At 39.4% G+C, this 19,331-nt stretch overlaps 1 protein-coding gene across 1 annotated transcript in view; it reads right to left on the bottom strand.

Moving 5' to 3' along the window:
* Nucleotides 1-19,331, bottom strand: part of SCGN (secretagogin, EF-hand calcium binding protein) — a 49,947-nt gene that overhangs the window by 27,948 nt on the left and 2,668 nt on the right. The window contains exons 3-6 of the mRNA XM_025382958.1: nt 12,316-12,408; nt 8,928-9,017; nt 4,823-4,879; nt 4,313-4,390 (exon numbers count right to left, since the gene is read on the bottom strand). Coding sequence (XP_025238743.1) covers nt 4,313-4,390; nt 4,823-4,879; nt 8,928-9,017; nt 12,316-12,408 — 318 coding nt within the window. The remainder of the gene's footprint in view (nt 1-4,312; nt 4,391-4,822; nt 4,880-8,927; nt 9,018-12,315; nt 12,409-19,331) is intronic.

Below are 19,331 nucleotides of genomic sequence, written 5' to 3'. Positions count from 1 at the left end.
CAAAATCTGTTTGTTGGAAAGTATAAGTCACCTCTATGACTTAGGGAAGAAAAATGAAATCGATTGGTCAAAATTTCATTGAACTCATTTTGTCTTCTAATCAAACTCAAATCTTTGGGTGCAAACTGTTTCACCAGCTTCCTCCACACTTGGCTGTCATCTCAGTGCATAAAAAGTCAATGAAAAGCTGATATAGCTTGGATGTTGTCTCCTGTAAATTTCATGTTGAAATGTAATCCCCAGTGTTGGACGTGATGAATCATGGGGGCAGATTTCTGATGAATGGTTTAGCACCATCCCCTTGGTGCTGTCCTTGCTATAGTGAATGCTTTCTCCCAGCATCTGGTTGTTTAAAAGTGTGTGGCACCCTCCTCGGCTCTCTCTCTTTTGTTCCTGCTTTTGCCATGTGATGTGCTTGCTCCTGCTTCACTGTCTACCATAAGTAAAAGCTCCTGGAGGCCTCCTCAGAAGCAAAGCAGATGCCAGCATCATGCTTGTGCAGCCCGCAAAACCATGAGCCAATGAAACCTTCTTTTATAAATTACCCAGTCACAGGTGTTTCTTTATAGCAACACAACAATGGCCTAACACAGGGGCCATTTGGAGTTTGTTTGATTATGGACCTGTCTCCATGGGACAATTTAGAACCAAAATGAGTACTTAACTGCAGCACACATGAGCAGAAGAGCTATGAGGTGTTGGCAATGAAACAGACATAGAATAACAGGACTGTCTTGGCCAATGGACAGTTCTCAAACTAGATACTTAAACATTGGGTAAGATCACTCTGATTTCCCTCAGCTACTTCCCAGGACTCTAGACTTACGAATCTAAGCTAAAAATGTTGCATACTGCCAAATTTTCTTGAGCTCAGGACATCCCATTGTAAGGTGATGCCAGCCTGAAGCTTCTTTAATTTAAGCCTGATGGCTGTAAAGGGAAAAGCTCTGGGCAACTGGCCTGATTTGTGATGTGCATCATCTTTCTTCAACCACATACTGCACCCTTTCTGATTCTGCCCTGGCAGGTTTGGTTTAAAGGAGAGGAGAAAAGGAGAATTTCAGAGCATAAAGCTCTGCTTGGGGAAGATTGGGTCTGTGCAAAATGCTGAAATGTGCAATATGCAACCCTCCAAGCAATATGCAATATGCTCCCTCCAACCCAAAAGGGAGCAAGAGCCATAATAGGGGCACAGGGTCATAAGAAACACTGACAGGGGAGATAGGAGGTTCCCAAAGACAAACGTTCCTTATTTTGTCATGGTTTCATCATAGCTGGCTATTAGGTAACAACTGAAAGTTCAGTTTAATATGCATTAAGTAGCCTACTACGTGTCAGGTCCCATGTGAGGGCTGGGACAAGAAGGTTAGATGCTGTCCTCACCCTTGAGGAGTCACAGGCTAGTGGGGTACAAGAGCCATAAACAGATAACATCAGTGTCATCCTTGACTCCCACGTGATTCATCAGGAAATCTTCTCAAGTTTATCTTCAAAATATATTTAGTTCTCACCTCTTCTGCCACTCCAACTGAGTCCAAGTTGCCATCCTCCATCACCTGGATGGCAACAATGGCCTCTCAGCAGATCTTCCTGATTCCATACTTGCCCATTGAGGACTCTTCTCAATCAAGGGGGCAAATCTTGACATCCTCTGCATCATAGCCCTCTAGCCGTTTTCCATCTAACTAAAACCCAAGTCCTCACGATGGGCTAAAAATCCCATGATGGTCTGGCTGCCGTTTAGTCTCATCCTTTCTTGCTCTGCTCCAGCCATGCTGGTCTCCCCTGTTCTTAAAAATCCCAGGCGCGCTTTTGCACTAGGGGCCCTGTGCCTCCTGTACCCTCAGTCCCTCCTCAAATCTCACCTTCTCAGAGGAGCCACCCTGACCACCTTATTGAAAAGTACCCCTTCTTCCCAGTCCCCTACCCCAACTGCTCCTGCTAGCACTGCCATTCCTGGCCCAACTCCACTTTTTAATTTTTTCCATAACACTCATCTCCCTCTGTTATGCAATATAATGAATTATTAATTACGTTTATTATTTGTTGTCAGTCTCTCCTTTGTCTATTTTGCTCACTGTTGAATCCCTGTTGACTAGAATAATGCTTGGGGCATAGTAGATACGTAATGAATATTTGCGGAATGAATTAAATTATTAAGAAGCTAAGATGATGATATGCACAAGGCACTACACAGGCACAGAGAAGGGGTACTGGGCTCACCGTGGAGGGAAGGCTACAGAAGATTTCTTTTAGGGCAAGTTGATATCTAACTGAATATCGAATGATGAGCAAGAACCAGGTGAAAAAAGTGAGGGGAAAAAAGCTGAGCTATATTAAGAAGTAAAAGAGTAGTGGTTTAGTATGGTTAGTTGGAGGTGGGGGCAAGCTCCTCAGAGTCAAAGATAGTCAAAGAAATACTGGCAACATGCTGGAGATTCTACATGAAAATATATTCATTAAGCAGGTCATGTTTTATAAGTCGATAAAATCGAGATAACAACAGCCAGTGTTAACATTCTGTTAAATCAATGTTAAAAATATGCTGAACTAGAAAAACACCTCCTTATTGTTCTGTACCCCAAGCAGTTTCCATCTAATTTCCTTTTTCATAGTATTCATTCTATTAGAGGGCTTCACTGGAGCTTAGGTCAAAAGGAACCTAGAGATTCTCTTGTAGCTGGGAAACTGCTTCCCACTGCTGGGGGATTTCCCACTTCACCCTTTGGTGCTGAGCACATATTTACTCAGGATTTCAGACATCATTTTGCATGCTATTAAAACAAATCAACATAGTAAGAGGCTGAATAATTTCCTTAATTGAGATCCTGCCCTGAGATTTGATTCTCTCCTTGGCATTTGCTTTCTCCTGTCTAGGCCAATTACAAGTTACCAGGGTCAAGAGCACTTGCCTCCTTCCCAACACAGACTCATCTGACTGGAGGCACATTCAGAGCAGAGTACAGAGGGAGAGTAGAGAAAGCTCCAGGGCTGAAAATCAGGGGAGCTTAGCTTCCAGCTTAACAGATGCCTTTAGCTAAGGAACATTTTTTCTCAGTTATCTGATCTTTAAAATGAGCTTAAGAACTCAACCTGGTGGTGACTTAGTCACTTAAAACGCTTTCTTAGCCTTAGTCATCAGATATATAAAATTGCATGAATAATACCAACACTGTAGAGAAGTTGTTGGAAATATTATAGTATTTGGAAATACCAATTAAAAGCCCAAATAGGTCAACATGGTGGTACACATTTTAACAAACTCTTCTCAGTAATATGTATCCCTGACTTCACCATAAGGCTCAATGAGGTGAAACTGCTCAATAACTCTTTATATAATAAATATAACAATCCTACAAGTAATTAAGGCTTTATCAGCAAATTTCCATGCTTACTAACTAAGAAACCTGAAGATTTTTATAGGAATGAACCACACACCTAGGGATGAGAAAGGGATAGGGGAGGAGAAAAGACAGAGGAGCCAGATACAATTTAATACAAATCATTGATGAGTACTGGGAGAAATGCATCAAGTTAGGTGTTGAAACAGAACATGAGGATGAGTTCACCAAAGGCAGCTTCCTACTTCACCACTTTCCATGGAGCTTGACACAAAAATAGTCTCAAGGTCACTTGGAACAACGATGACATGAGGGGATTGTGAAATAATGACAACTACTGCAATAAGAGCTAACTCATTGTATTCTGGACAGTATGCAAGTCCTTCAAATGCATCAACGCATTTGCCCTCACAGGAATTAGGTACTATTCATTCCCATTTTATAGGAGAAGTAAATAAAGTTGAGAGGCTTGACAGTTTTCTTACATCATAGCTGGTAAGTGGCAGAGGTAGGACATGCATCCTCCATCTATCTGACTCTCCAGCTGCACTAAATCAACATGCTAAATGAGGAGAATCATCCACTGTGGTGAGAGGCAGCTTCCATCTGTTTGGTACTGATTGTCTAAGTCCATGTTTACTTGCTTCCATGTGACTTCAATTAACATTGAGGTTATTGGCGCGGTGCTTAGAAACCTAATATTGACTGAACTTTTCAGGTTTCCCCACAGACTGGTGAACAGCTTTCTCTCTCAAATAGATGCAACCTGGTCACAAGAGAGAGGCTACAAGAGTTCAGTTTTAGCCAGTGTTTTTCAGAGTTGAGGTTTCCTCTTGCATTCATTTAGCCTTCAAATTCTCAAGGACGACCTCTCTAGCAGACACTGTTTCTGGGGTCTGGGGAGGGAGTGGGGGAGCTGTCCTCATGGAGGTAATTACTCATGGAGTAGTGAGTAATTATTCATTACTTACCATGGTGCCAGTGTATTCTTCCAGTTTAGCCTCAGAAATGGCCTTTCTGTGGTGAAGAAAGAGGTCTCGGAGGAAGTTCTGTGGCGCCAAGAGAAGAGTCATACTTCATATAGTGAGCAAATAAACTGCAAAGGTCTTAAAAGGCCTTATTTCAAGAATTGTGGGTTGTTTGTTTCCAGGAGGAAATAAAATGCTTTTAGCAAGCAATAAATCCAAGAATTGAGGGCTGTCGCTGTTTATAGGGAGCTCACGGGGCCCAGGGACTAGCTCCAGCATGAAAAAGTTATCATAAATGCTCAATTATGCTGCTTTTCCAGAGACAGCAATGTGACTTGCACTTTCTAAACATTTTAAAAATGAATATATATACATATATGTACATATGTATGTATTTTTTGAGTAACATATTCAAATACATCTTTCCTGGGCCCACAGAAATCAAACTCATGATACACACATATCAAATTCCCAATGATAAACAAACCCACCCCTTCACCCAGTGACACTTACGCGGAGCTCAGCAGCTGATATAAAGCCACTGCTGTCAGCGTCATATTTGCGCCAAATCTGAAATACACAAAAGTCATTAATTCATTTATCCTCAGATAAGTTGGAATAATTATGTGGTATCTACTACAGTTCAGCACCTGAAAACAGTACTTAACTGAATGGAAATTCCACTTTTGATGGGAAACTTTAGGCTTTCTTTGGTGACAGCAATTTTGGGCAGAATCCACCAGAAATGGATCACTGCATTCACTTGGAGCCACTTAAGGAGGGCCACAGTGGTTTCAATGAAAGCCCACTGAGTGGGCTTTAATCGAAAGGGTTCTTTTGGAAAGTTCAGAATGGAAAGATACAAAGTGATGAACTTCAATTTGGGGCAATATGACAAACTAAGAAACCCTCTCAGTACTAAATACCTAAAAATGCAACATCCTATGTAAATAACTTTTAATTACATTGCATAGATCACAAGAAAGTGAAAGGACTCCTAAGAGACCCAACATGATAGGAAAGCACAAACTTAGAGTGGTAATGTAGGACTGAAACCAAAGCCTATCCCAAGTATATCTGCTGGTCCCTGGCAACAAAGTCTGCAGTTTTATGAGAAAACTGCACATGTGGTAGACAGGGAATAAATCATGGGACCCACACAGGTGGAAAATCAGATCGAGGTGCCCGCTTTAAACTAAAGCTTCAAAACTAAAACCTTAATGAAAGATGAACCTTAAAAAATTACACTGCAGAAAAGTCCCCTAAGAAATCTTGCCTGTGTGGTCTTGTCTCTGATGGAGGGAATAAAATAACTGATAATTCCCAGTTATAAGCTACTCCTCTCATTAGTGTGAGGCCAGCATTCATCCAACTGAAGATGCAGTTACTGAACTGGAAGACAGAACAGCTGAAACTCTTTGAGGAAAGCACCGAACTACTTTCTTTAATAAATTCTGTTACTCTCACCACCTCTGATTATTCCATGGACAAGCCTCACATCAGTTGGCAAGCTCCCTAACTCTTGTACAAAATGAAAGGTTACACTAAGTTGTTGTGTTTTTTTTTCCATTGACAGATTTTTCTTAGATCCTAGATGGATTGCCTGTGTTCTGTGTTAACCAACTGCAGGAACCTTAATTATTAACCACAATCAGTGTCCTGAGCTCAGACTCTGCAGGGATAGTAGGAGATGTTGATACTGATGCTATGTCGACACTGGTGCTGATATTTAGTGATAACAATTCAGAAATGTCACTCCTTTCAGACCCTGTCATTTATGTCTGAATTTAGTCCAATTTACACAATCAATGAGTTAAATGTGATTTACATCTTTTATCATATGAATATGCCAAAACTATGAGAATTTCAAATAATTTTTAAAATTTTTTGCATGCTTTTTAAATGCCATTCTCCAACAATTTCCATCTAAATTATTGTGTAGTTTTACTACAGCTGAGTCATTGGAGAGCCAAAGATTTTTGTGTGAATATTCAGCAAGCCTATCTTTAAAGAATAAAAACAAAATAAAGACATTTCCAGACAAACAGAAGCAGAGTTTATTACCAGCAGACTCTCAATAAAGAATATACTCTAGGAAGAAGAAGGAACAGGAAGAAGGAAATCTGAGATACACAAAAAAGGAATGGTGAACAAAGACAATGGTAGCAATATGACATGTGGTGACACATGGGCAAATTGAAACAAATCTTGACTGCATAAAATTTGTGGGATTAAAGAAAACAAGATAGAACTAATATTCTGGACAATAATGGCACATGAGTTGGTGAGTAAGAGTTATAGTGTGTTAAGATCCTGTGGTTCAGGGGAAAAGTTAGAATTTCTTAAAATATGTAGAATGTAATGGGATATAAGACAGTCAATTTTTAAAAACGAATAATTTACAATGATAGTTTTAAAAACTGGGTACAGAAAGGGAAAGCTCTTCTTTACAGATAAAATCGACAAACTACAAAGGCAGGAAAAGTAGAATTTAAAAAAAAAAAAGATAAGAAGCCTCCATAGGGCCATGTGCTTTTCCCACTTCTCAAGATTATTCAAGGCTACACTAGGCCTAACATTTTAATACTATTTTTCTATATTCATGATTTTTTTTCTGAAATCATGTTCACTGTACAAAATTAATGAAATACAAAAAGAAAAAATTTATAATCTCCAGAAATTCCTCTCCTGAGATAATTACTTATTGTTTCTATGTGTTTCATTTCTATCATGTTTCTACAACATACACTAACAAACAGAATTGGGGTCATATTATCTATACGCTTGGGCAGTCTCTTTGTTATTTTTATTAAAAATGTTATCTGAGTGTTTTTAAACACAATTAGAATCATTTTGAAAATGTCTTAAAATACATTTTAAATAATTATGACTTTATACACAATTGGAAAATACAAAAGTACAAAGAATAAAATCACCTGAAATCTTACCACTTACGAACAACCGATATTTATTTGTGTATACTTACCTATTATCTTATTTATTCAGGCCTCAGGGTAAACAACTTTTAAACAAAGTTAAGATCAAATTCCATATACAATTTTGTTTCTTAATATTATATTGCATTTCCTTCATGTCATTAATTATTTTTTGAAAATTTGATCTTCAGTGATCAATAATGTTCAATACTGTAGTTTTTTGCTAATGAATCTGCAGCACCTAGAACAGTGCCTTGCATATTACAGTGCTCATAAGAATTTGTAGAATGAATGAATTATATGAATATATCATAATTTAACTAACTTTTCCACTATTGTTACACATTTATGTTATTTTTAGTTTGAACTATAAGTGACACTGCAACATTATATGAACATCATTGTACAGAAAACTTTTGTCTACATTTCTGATTATAGCCATAAAATAGATGCCGGAAAAAGTAGAATTTTTGTGGTTTTTTTTGTTTGTTTGTTTGTTTTGAGACCAAGTTTCCCTCTTGTCCCTGAGGCTGAAGTGCAATGACACGATCTATGCTCACTGCAACTTCTGCCTCCTGGGTTCAAGCAATTCTCCACCCTCAGCCTCCTGAGTAGCTGGGATTAGAGGTGCCCACCACCACGCCCAGCTAATTTTTGTTTTTGTTTTTATTTTTTTTTTTAATAGAGATGGGGTTTCACAGTGTTGGCCAGGCTGCTCTTAAACTTCTGACCTCAGGTGATTCACCCACCTTGGCCTCCCCAAATGCTGGAATTACAGGTGTGAGCCACCGTGCCCAGCCAGGACAAATTAAATTTAAAAAAAATAACTGTGGATAATGAAATTTTAAAGGATCGTGATTGAATTTTTCCAAAATTACTTTCCATAAAATTATTGCATTTCTTGAGTTACTGGCATAAATTCATGGTCCATTCAGAATTTCTTCTGTAAATTGCCTATGCAAAACTTACTATCTCCTAAATGGGGACATGGTAACTGTATCCATTGTGGGGCCCTGGATGCAGTGGCTGTCTTGAATCTGCTGCTCTGGCCTTGGGGAAACCCTTATCTGCCCTTCCCTTGTTGTTTTTCACCAACAGAGCAGTAACACTGAGAGGCTGAGAGAAGGGGTAGCCAGAGGGAAAGTGGTAAGAGAGGTTATTGATGTTGCCTTTAGCTTTTACTCTCCCATGATTATAAACAGAAGGCCTCCTGGCTGGACCAGCACTCTAATACATTATGTTCTGTATCATCATGCCTTCAAAACTAAAATTAGTTGCCGCCATTTTCTAGAGTCTAGATTTCTAGACAGCATTCTCAAAAGGCTGAAGCTCCATAGGGATATTGGCTTCAGATGGGGCACCTGCTCTCCTTTCCATAGTCCCCCACCTCCCCTCCCTCTCCATTCTTCAATGTACCTGCCTGGCCTCTTGTCTAAAGTTTCCTCCAGCCCAAACTAAAGGAGCCTGTCAGCTCAGGAGCACCCCAGGACAGTACTGAGAGAACACTGGGGTTTGGGACCAAAGTCCTCACTCATCACTAAGGCATTTTTTGCTTGGTCTTATCCTCAGTGCTCAGCTCTCCCTTGACCACTGGGCAGGAGTGGTGGTAGCCACAGCAGGTGGCTAAGATCATAGCCTTGTCTCCATCCTCTTTCTCCATAAAGACATAACCAAGCACTCACCTGCATAAACTCCACGCTGCTGTCCAGTGGGTTTTCCCGACGAAAGACCAGAAGAAAGTTTTCATCCTCAGATAAGAACATACCAGCAAGCTAAAGGAACAGAAAAAATAACAGTCGGGGACCCTGGCCAGTGTCCATTTAAGAATGCTCTCTGGTGAAAGGCATGGTGGTACGTCTTCCAGGGCGGAAGGTCTCAGATCTTCCAGGATGAACAGCTCAGTTTGCAGTTCTGTGCTCTTGATTGACATTCTTTGATTCATTTATTCTTTCAGAAAGTATCACACTCCTACTAAGTATAAATCGCTATGGATATCTGCCTTCCACGAGCTTAAAATCTAAGATAATGATGAATATAACATTAATATCAATTATAAATTTGTTAAGTGTTGATATGTTCCAGGTACTATTCTAAGAACTTCCAATACTGAATTAATTTAATTCCATAGTAACAGAAGATAAAAATAGCAAATAATGCTTATGTTTGCCAGGCATTATTCTAAATGCTTGCATATGCTAATTCATTTAATCCTAATAACAATCTATAGGGTGCACAACATACCATTACTGTTATTTTCCGATGCAGGAAACTGGTCTATACAGAGATAAGGAACTTGCCAACATTTTGTAATTAGTGTGTGATGAAGTCAGTATTTCAGCTTGGCGATCTCAAGCCCACACTTTTAATCACTATGGTTTACTGGTGAGATGCTGTATATATACAGTACTTCAGTGCAAAAGCAGGAATAACTGCTGCCTGGCTTGATACTTGAGTGTTAGCTATGGTTTATATTCTTTTACATTATTAGTGTCTATAAGATACTACAACAGTTGACTCAAGTATGATAAATTCAGCCAATCAGCTTTTTAATATGAGCACCAGTTTGACTGATTTACTTCATGCACTCCCTTGAACAAAGGTATAATAATATCTTGTTCCCCTGTGTAGTTATAATACTTTTCTCAGGTTTGGCTGTGTTCATTGCCAAGCCTAGGGTATTGTAGTATATGTTGTCTTCTTTCTGAGCTGTTCCCATAGACAATGGTCATTTCTTCTCTAACTGAGTAGTTTGCTCAGTGTCTTGTACAATACCACAGAGTGAGTCCACAGCAGATGCTCCGGAAGGGATTTAGGTGTAATTAGCTCACATTCTCATTCACATTTTCTAATTGGATGTGGGTCAGCTCGAGGACACATCATGTTAACAATAACTACCAGATTTTGAGTGCCTGCTACATGGCAGGTACCAGCAAGATGCTTTTTAGTTATCATCTCATTAAGCCCTCACACCAGTTTTTCAGGATGAGTATAAATATCCCCTTTTTGTCAATGGGAGGCAGTGCAGTTCAAAGTGTAAGTGATAGGCTTTAGAGTGAAATTAAATGTCTTCTCCATTACTTACTAATGATTTGACCTTAGGTAATTTAGTTAATATATCTATGCCTCAATTTCCTCATTTGGAAAATGGAGATAATAATATTGATATCCTGGTCCAGATGGGAAGACTAAAAGTAAGATGAGCCAGTATTTATAAACTGTTTAGGAAAATACCTCATACATATCAAATAGTCAATAAATGATGACTGCCATGTTGGTGAAGATGATAAAATTGAGGCTCAGAGAAATTAAGTAACTTGCCTAAGGTTTCATATTCCACCATATTGACTTCATGCTTTTCCCATCAACCTACACAGGGTCAACTGGAACAGGGAACTGTTCTTTGAGACTAATGGTGGCCTTTTTCCCATCTTAATTTTTACTAGAAAATCCAACATGAGCCAAAGTGGGCTGATTTTTATGTCATGACTACCTGTAATTGGAGTAAGTGAAATGGTCAATAGTACAGCAAGGGAATGTAGGGGAAACAAAAGGCCTTGCTGCTCCTTAGACTCACAGACTCATAAGGTTTTAAGGAGCCTTGGGAACGATGCAGTCATGCACCATCAGCTTTCGTACAAACAACAACCTCAATGACACTCATATGCAGAATTACAAGACAAAAATGGTTGGCCAATTACTGGGGAATGTCTTCTGTTATTAGTAAGATAATGACATAGTTTTCAGTTATTTGCTATGTTTTTGCTCACTCATTAATTAGGTCAAGAAATACTGAGCTACTATATGCTATGCTCTGTTCCAGGGTCTGGAAAATTACAACAGTGAACATGTAGTTATGAATCTTTTGTTTAGTATGCCTAACTTGCTGTTTGCATTTACTGTTCTGTTGATGCACACATTGATACTTTTACATCCAGTATAATCATAATTTTTGGTTACATATACAATTTTGCCTTTGATTAAAAGTTTGGAAACAGCTACACTCATAAATCTAGAGTTTAGTTTATTCGTTTTCTGAAAAGGCAGTCTCCTGGTGAACACGCACACTTTTTATAAAGGGAAATTATCCTGCGCTATTAACATAACTTCCTGAAGAAATTGTCCTATTATTCTCTTCAATAATATGGACTGCTCAGATATGGCAGTGTCACAACATCCAGAGACTAGCTCTCCCATTGTCAGGTAATATGTCTAACAGGCAGTTTTGACTATGAAAAAATATCTTAGTTTCAGATTGACTCATTTTCACATACAGATTTATAGCTACATAGTATGAACCTGTATAGATTCCTATCTATAAGCAGAGTTCCACTAAAACCATTGCCACTTATTTGGTCATGTCATTCTAGGAAAGTAACTCAAGTCCTTATCAGCAAAATAGGAATAATGTTCCATGCCTATCATCATCTTAACTACTACGGGAATACAGTAATAAAATATATGTGGAAGTACTTTCTAAACTGTAAACATTTTTGTAACTGGAAGGAGAAATGATCAGGTAAGTTGTAGACCATCCACAGCGCTGCACACGTAGCATAGGTACATGCTTTAGTATGTGCTCCATAAAAGTGGATTAAGTTGAAGTAAAGACAGCTATTGTCTGTCATGCTTTTAATGATCTTAGGGATAGATCTTTCCCATCTCCACTGGGAGCTGATGCTGAAGTTTAACCTTATTTATTTTCAGTAAGTTTTTCCTTATATCACTGCTCAGTTTGAACAGGACACTATATAAAGAGACAAATGGCGGATCAAGTAATTGCAAGGCCTCTATCATTTCAATTCCCCAATTATAAAATAAGTACAAATATTAATTGACCTAAATAAAATGATAAAAGAATTGCACACTCTTTGTTACTAAGTAGATGAAAAAGGAGAGATGATTACTTTTAAAATGTTATCTAAGCCAACTGCCTTTCAGAAATCTCCAATTTCCTGATCAAATGTAAAGTTTCCATTGTCTTCCAAAGGATATTACAGCCCAAGATGACAAAGTAAAGAAAAAAACAGTCAAGAAGAGTAGAGCCATGAAAGATACAGTCATGAAACGTACCTCTTTCATCTGAATGTGACCATCTTTAGAAGCATCTCGGGTAGTCATAAATTGCTGTTTCACCTTGTGCAAATTTGCTTTCATGACTGTGTCCTGCAATTGACCAAACAGAGCCACATTAAAGCCACTGGGATCTCAAAGATATAGTTGGGATAGCAAATATTCAAAACACACGGCATGATAATTATGTTTTTCGAACCTGGAAAGCAGGTTCCTTGGCCATTTAAAGTGATTTTATCCTTTTGTAGAAGAAAGAGCAATGCTGGAGATTTCTTGAGCAACCAAGCACTAATCAGAATCTTGACTAGGTACAATTTACAGTTAATTAGTTATTAAAATATTGATAAAAAGAAGCTTAGAGACTAGGGTGCTGAAAGAACAAATTTGAACAGTGTTATATTTGGTTGTGACAAAAGATTGTATTGTAATTACAGGTTTTCTTCCCAGTAACTCAGAGGTTTTACATTTTTTAACTGAAAAGTCTAGTTGTTCTGGGCCTCCAGGTGTATGTAACTCCTTTTTAATCTTCTTTTGTATTCTCTAAGGAAAAAAAAATAATGAGAAGGGAGAAATAATTAAAGAGGAGACCAAAGTAATAAGGTAATTGCTGAGTTAACCAAAGATGTTACAACTCCCTTCTACGTTGAACCTTAATTGTCTTCTCTGGTGGATTTTATGGTTACTACAGTAAAAGTGACATATGTAACCAACAATAAATAATGAATTCTGATGCAAGGGTTGAGAAGCATAGATAATCCCAAAGAGTGCCCAATTCTAAGATTCTAGACTTGCTGAAATTTATGCTAAATTCATTCTCCTTAATACTATCATGCTATCTCTGGTCCCAAGCCCTCCAGCTGTAAGTTAGAGGGACTTAGAAGAGGTAATCCTGCTGATTCATTACCCTCCCTGTTGGTGTTGGGGGTGGAAGTGACTCAGCCTTCAGGACACTCTCTGGATGCATCATCTGTGCACATGTGTACAGGACAGTTATCTGGGTGGCCTTGGGCTGACTCAGTTCTTCTGCCTTTCTTACTTGTATTTTTCAAGAATAACCCTAGCATGTGCTGGTGATGCAACATCCTGAGATAAGGAAAAACTTGCCAGAACAACCCAGGTTCAAGATGTCCTAAAACACTTTAGCCCACCACATGTTGCCTTCAGGTACAAAACTCAGAAAACACTGCTTTCTATCAAGCACCTACCATGTGCCAAACACAATTCTGGCCACTGGTGACATTATAGTCAGCAAAAGAGACCTGGTCTTTGCCCTCCATCACAGGCTGGTGGAAGGCATCTTTGTCTAGCCTTCCTTTCCACTGGGACCTCTCCCTAATGGAAGAAGAGAGGAGATGGTGGAAAGAGAAATGTGGTGGGGAATTAACAACTGCTACATCCAATTCACAAGAATAGGAAAGAAGAGCAGGTAAATAAACATTTTTGGAGTGCCAGCCAGAGGATGGGCTCTAAGCCATGCTCTTTAACAAGTATTATCTCCCTGGATCTTCACAAAGGCCCTGGGAGGCAGAAAAAAATGTACTATACCCTTCAGCCCCTGGCTTCCTTGCTGGCCTACTAGCTTCTTCCTCTTTGGGAAACTTGTTTTTTCTTTTGTGCTCCCGCTTCTTACATGGAAATTCTCCTTTATCATTTTCCCATCACTAGCTGAGAAAATGTTTTTGGTTTTTTTGTATTCTTGACTCGGAGGGGCTGTCAGTCCTCACCTCTTCCCCTCAGGCTGTCATCGCTTCAGTTGACCTCTTGCATATGGCAAAGAACTTGCCAGAACAACCCAGGCTCTGTTTTAGTCCTTCCTGGAACAAAATATCCTAAAACACTTTAGCATGGCACCACATGTTGCTCTCAGGAATAAAACCCAGGGAAGACTGCATATGGCAAATGTTTTTCAGGGAGTAGAAAATCTAGTAGAAAAGTAGTACAAACTCTCTACCTTCCAGATCTTAACATATGAAGACTAATACTCAAATTCATGATAATTTTATCCATTGCTGCACTATAAATCAAAACATATGATTCATTCAGATTAGTCTTTGTGATTTAGAAGCAAAAGAGTAAAGGAGAAAAAAATCAGAGGATGCTTGGCAATCTTTTCTAAGGATCTGAGACACTCCCCTTTCATTTTACTGATGAGAAAATAGGCCAGAAGGGTGATGCTGCTGAATACTGGCAGAACAATCTTGAAACCAGCACATTTGATATCTGGTCTAGTGCACTTTCCACCACACCTTGTTGTTGCTTGAGATGAGGCAGAGAACACCTAATGGAGTCATTGCATTCCAGCATTAAGTTGTTAATAAATGAGAAATGGTTCAAACAAAATGCAAGGAAAGCTTGATGACTTGCTTTGGGGATTTTTCAGGATAGGTTCTGGCAACTAGTTAGATAACCAGATGCTTTAAATATTATAAGAGCCTGAAGGTTTGAAAGCCTATTCTTAGAAAACCAGGGAACACTTTGGTCAGCAAGAACAATTTTAATGCTAGGGAAGTTCCTGGGCATTATGCTAGACCTCAACCCCTGACATTGGCATCCATCGTGCCAACTCATTGTAGGAGGTGGGTGCATAGCAAATGTTCGATGTAAGGTAGAAAAGGTGCTGTGAGCTGATATAATTTAAGCTACTGGATCCTCTAATATCTGATTCTCTAAAATTCCAGGATTGGTGTGGATACTGGATATATAGGGAACTGCCAAGTTTCATGTCAGTCAGTAGTTTGCCTCTTCCCTGTTCAATCATACACAAACTTTTGTCAGTAAGTATAAAGATAGAATTGTACTTCCTTTTTTTTTTTTTTCTTTTTTACTTGTTGCCTTTTGCTGCAAGGGATGATAAATAGATGAAATTCATGCAATAGAAAGAAGTTAACGAATTAATGGCTTGTATAGTTCCCAAATGGATAATAAATAGTGATCAATAAACTTTATTTGAAATAAATTGTAGTGAAGGTGAGTCTCTAAAAAAAAAAACAAAAGTTATATGAATAAGAACTAAAAAATAGCATCTATATGTATAGCTATTTTTTGAAGTTATAAACCGAAACCACTAGCATTTGTGATTGAGATGATGTAACCATCAAATGAATCTGTGTATCCTAGCCATATCAAGGTCATCTGCTGTTTCTCTGGCTTTGGTCCTGTATTTAGAAACCCAAAATGATTAAAATAAGAGGACTTGGACAGTCTGACTCTGTAAACATCAACCAAACATATTCATATGGTGATTATAAATGGGGAACAGTGAAGGGTCTAGTTAAAAACAAAAAAAAAATGAATACCAGCCGGGCGTGGTGGCTCACGCCTGTAATCCCAGCACTTGAGGGAGCTGAGGTGGGTGGATTATGAGGTCAGGAGATTGAGACCATGCTGGCTAACATGGTGAAACCCCGTCTCTATTAAAAATACAAAAAATTAGCTGGGCGTGGTGGCACGTGCCTGTAATCCCAGCTACTCAGGAGGCTGAGGCAGGAGAATCGCTTGAACCCATGGGGCGGAGGTTGCAGTGAGCCAAGATCGCACCACTGCACTTCAGCCTGGGCAACAACGTGAGACTCCCTCTGAAAAAAAAAAAAAAAAAAAAAAAAAAAGAATACCTTTCTAAATGAACACACATCAGACTAAAAATGTGAAAAAATACATTAGTGATTTGGAACCAAAGCATCAAATGAAGAAATGAGAGATAATGCCCGTATCATTTGTCTAAGACAGAGCAAGTCTAACAGGTCCCTGAGATGACAGTCTGTCTGTTGTCTTGTGTCTTCCTTTGAGTAGCCTCCTTTCCTCATGAAGGACCAAAGGTAGTGGTGAGTATGACTTAAGGCATCCTAGCTTGGAAAACTTGCTCTCATAAACTGGAAATCATATATATATATATATATATATATACACGCACACACACACATATACACATATATATAAATATATACAGTATATATATATACACACACAGTGTCTGTGTGTGTGTGTGTGTGTGTGTATATATATATATATAAAATCTTAAAAGCATTTCAGTGTTTAAGAGAGTAAGCTTCAATGATCCTGTGTGGGATAACCACTTGGTGGATCTGTGGCAAAGCGGGGCGTAGAATAAACACTGGGAAAACTAAGGACCCAAGAAGATATTGCATCAGCATAAGAATATACACGTTGGGTATTTTTGCAACTAAAAGCACCTTTCACTTATGTTATCTTATTGGTCTTCACTGTGAAACAGGCAGACCAAAACATTATTCTAATAATTATTATTTTATGGATAGGAGAATTGAGACACAGGAGTTTTAAATGGCATGTTGCTATCACGCAGCTCTAGGTGCAGAGATAGGGAATGAGCATCGGATTTCTGCCTCCACACATAGTTATCCTTTCCCCGACCATGAGCCTTCTTTGGAGTGGGCCTTCAGAGACAAGAGGCACATTTTTTTTATTCTCTGTAGAAGGTGAACAGGTTCTTTGAGACTCCAGGATCTTCTGTCAACCAGGTTTCCTCATGTGACACCCCACTTAATCATGGTGGGATTAACCTGTCTAGTCTCAGCACCAAAGATTTTGTGTGTCTTACATTTGAGTGTTCATGTACCATACAGGAAAAGCACAATACTCAACAGGAAATCACTCAACAGGGTCGAACTTCACTTTGAATTTCAGCTTGATATTTTAGATTAAGAACTCTGCAAGTATAGCATTCATTTATTTATCTCTGGAACACAGGATCTGTTGGATGAATAAATGATTCTTTATGATGGGCTGGGCATTCCCAAAGGAAGTTAACTAACATGGGTCATGTTGGTGAAAAATTAGATTTTAAAGTAAATAAATGTGAAGCCAAATAAGCAGTAGCCAGATTCTACATTACCTTTAGTTTGAGGGCACAGAATCTTGGCTTCTATCTTCTCAGATCCCGAACCCCAAAGCTCATGACTATCCCTTTGACCTAAAGCAAAAGAAACTGGGGCTTCTTCTGTTGTAATTTCCTATCAGTCCTTATCTGAGACACTAAGCTCCAGCAGGGTACTTATAATCCCTGAAGTATTGAAAGAGGCCCAGGATGTGCTACAGTCTGTACATGAGGGGTATGTACACATAGAATCTGATGCTTATCCATGGACTGGCTAAAATCTCAGCATTTTGAAAGAAAAGGTTTGCAGGGAGTAACAGAAACAGCAGCAATTGCAGCTGATGGTTCCATTAAGTCAATCCCCTCCAAGGCTCTGAGGAACAGGTAATTACAAGCAAGCTGGTTGCTCTCCTGGATAGACTAGCAGGCAGCTTGCTGTTAGAAACCTCAAAATATCTTCTGAGGTCTCTGTGACCCAGTAATCAGCAGAGGAAAGTAGAGCTATTCATGCCTTTGAAGGATGGCTTACCACTGCTGAACACCAGAGCGAGGGGCTGCCTGATTGTGGAGGCCTCCCTGCTGCTGGATTCTGTACTCACTGGGCATTACCAATCAAAAGTAGATGTCACAGTCAAATGGTGACTGTTCCTCAACTGAAAGGGCTTCCATTTTGGAAATCCTGCCCTATTGTTAAGAACTTCCTTAAGGCCTGCTTATTACTCATCAGAGACAAAACCCAAAATTAGGAATAGCTTCCTTAATCATGGTTGTCCAGGTAACATGGAGTGCCCAGTGAAGGTCCCTGCAAGCACACTTCCCAGAGTAGTGCCTCGGCATTTTGAAAGGCATCCAATGGCAGATGATATCATTTCTAGTTAAGAGTTCAAACTTATCATCCTGGCTCCAAAAGCTTTCTTCCCAGCCAAGTGCTCATGAGATGTGCCTGGGGCTCTTGCCACAACTCAGTGGGATTGGCCTAATTATATTAGAATCCCCTCTCCAAAAGTCACCGTTCCTGGAGGAAAAGAGGGTAAAAAAACATGCAAACTGACTTTGAGTGCTTTTAAAATGAAAGATCCTTGGCAGACCCCAAATGTACTTAAATACTTACAGGATGAGACCTAGGGGTCTGCATTTTAACAAAGAAAATATAACTCTCAGGCACACTGAAATTTGATTTGATTTGCACTAGGTTAAGGATTATGAGACCTTCCAACCCCCTTTCCAGCCTCAGGGACATTTGCACTGAATGCAGTTGCGCAGGACACCAGTGAGTCCTTTGTTATCCTCTTTCCTCAAGGATTATGCTTGCCCCTGTGTAAGAGCATTAGTCCATGGACCAGGTCTGAGATAGGGGCAGTGATAAAAACAGTCAAGCTGCAAGAGATGACATCCCTCTTTTCTCTCACAAAGGCAACAATGCTTCTAAGGTTAGCCAAGGCCTCAGATGAAGATATCTCACAGCATCCTCAGCTTAGAGCAGACCCCAACTCGATGAATGAAAATTAGATACTCCAGCTTCAACACTGATAGCAATTTTTCTCCTCCCTTTTATAAATCACTAGAGCAAGGAGCCCTCTGAAAAGGTGAGAAGTCCAGGTCCCTGATGATAGATTTTTAGGAGCTGACCATCCCATTTATTCCAAGGTTTTGAATGGTTTTAACTTTGTCTTTTTGCCTTCCTCAAATACCCATGTTCATGATAGATAAGATGGGTTCCTGGAGCACAATGAGCCTTACATTTACAGATATAAATAGAAGCCCTATGGACAAGGCTGGTGGGCTTCACCACGGGCTGCTGGCATGTGAACCTGGCTGCAAGATTGAGGCAGAAGCCTCACTTGGTGGAGGCTTCCTCAGCTCTACCTGTAGCTTGTGTAAGTACAAGAATGAAGGATAAAAACGAGTGTGTGCAAGTGGTCTGACGAGAGGAAAGAAGGGACTCATGTCTCTATCCTTCTCATCTGCTGATCCTTTCACTTCACAGGCTGCACAGGGTAAGGGGTGGAGTGCAAGCAGACAAAGAGCAATAAAAGGTAGAGAAAAAGGGAGATAAGAGGCAAAGAAAAGGGTGAAGGAGAAAATGATGAGGAAAGAAGTGAAAGTCAAAAAGAGAGATAAGAAAGAAAGAAGAAAGGAGAAATAAAAGACCTGGGGAAAGGAG

The sequence above is a fragment of the Theropithecus gelada genome, chromosome 4, assembly GCF_003255815.1.
Source record: "Theropithecus gelada isolate Dixy chromosome 4, Tgel_1.0, whole genome shotgun sequence".
NCBI lineage: Eukaryota > Metazoa > Chordata > Mammalia > Primates > Cercopithecidae > Theropithecus > Theropithecus gelada.
This window is presented reverse-complemented; position numbering and strand designations above follow the sequence as displayed.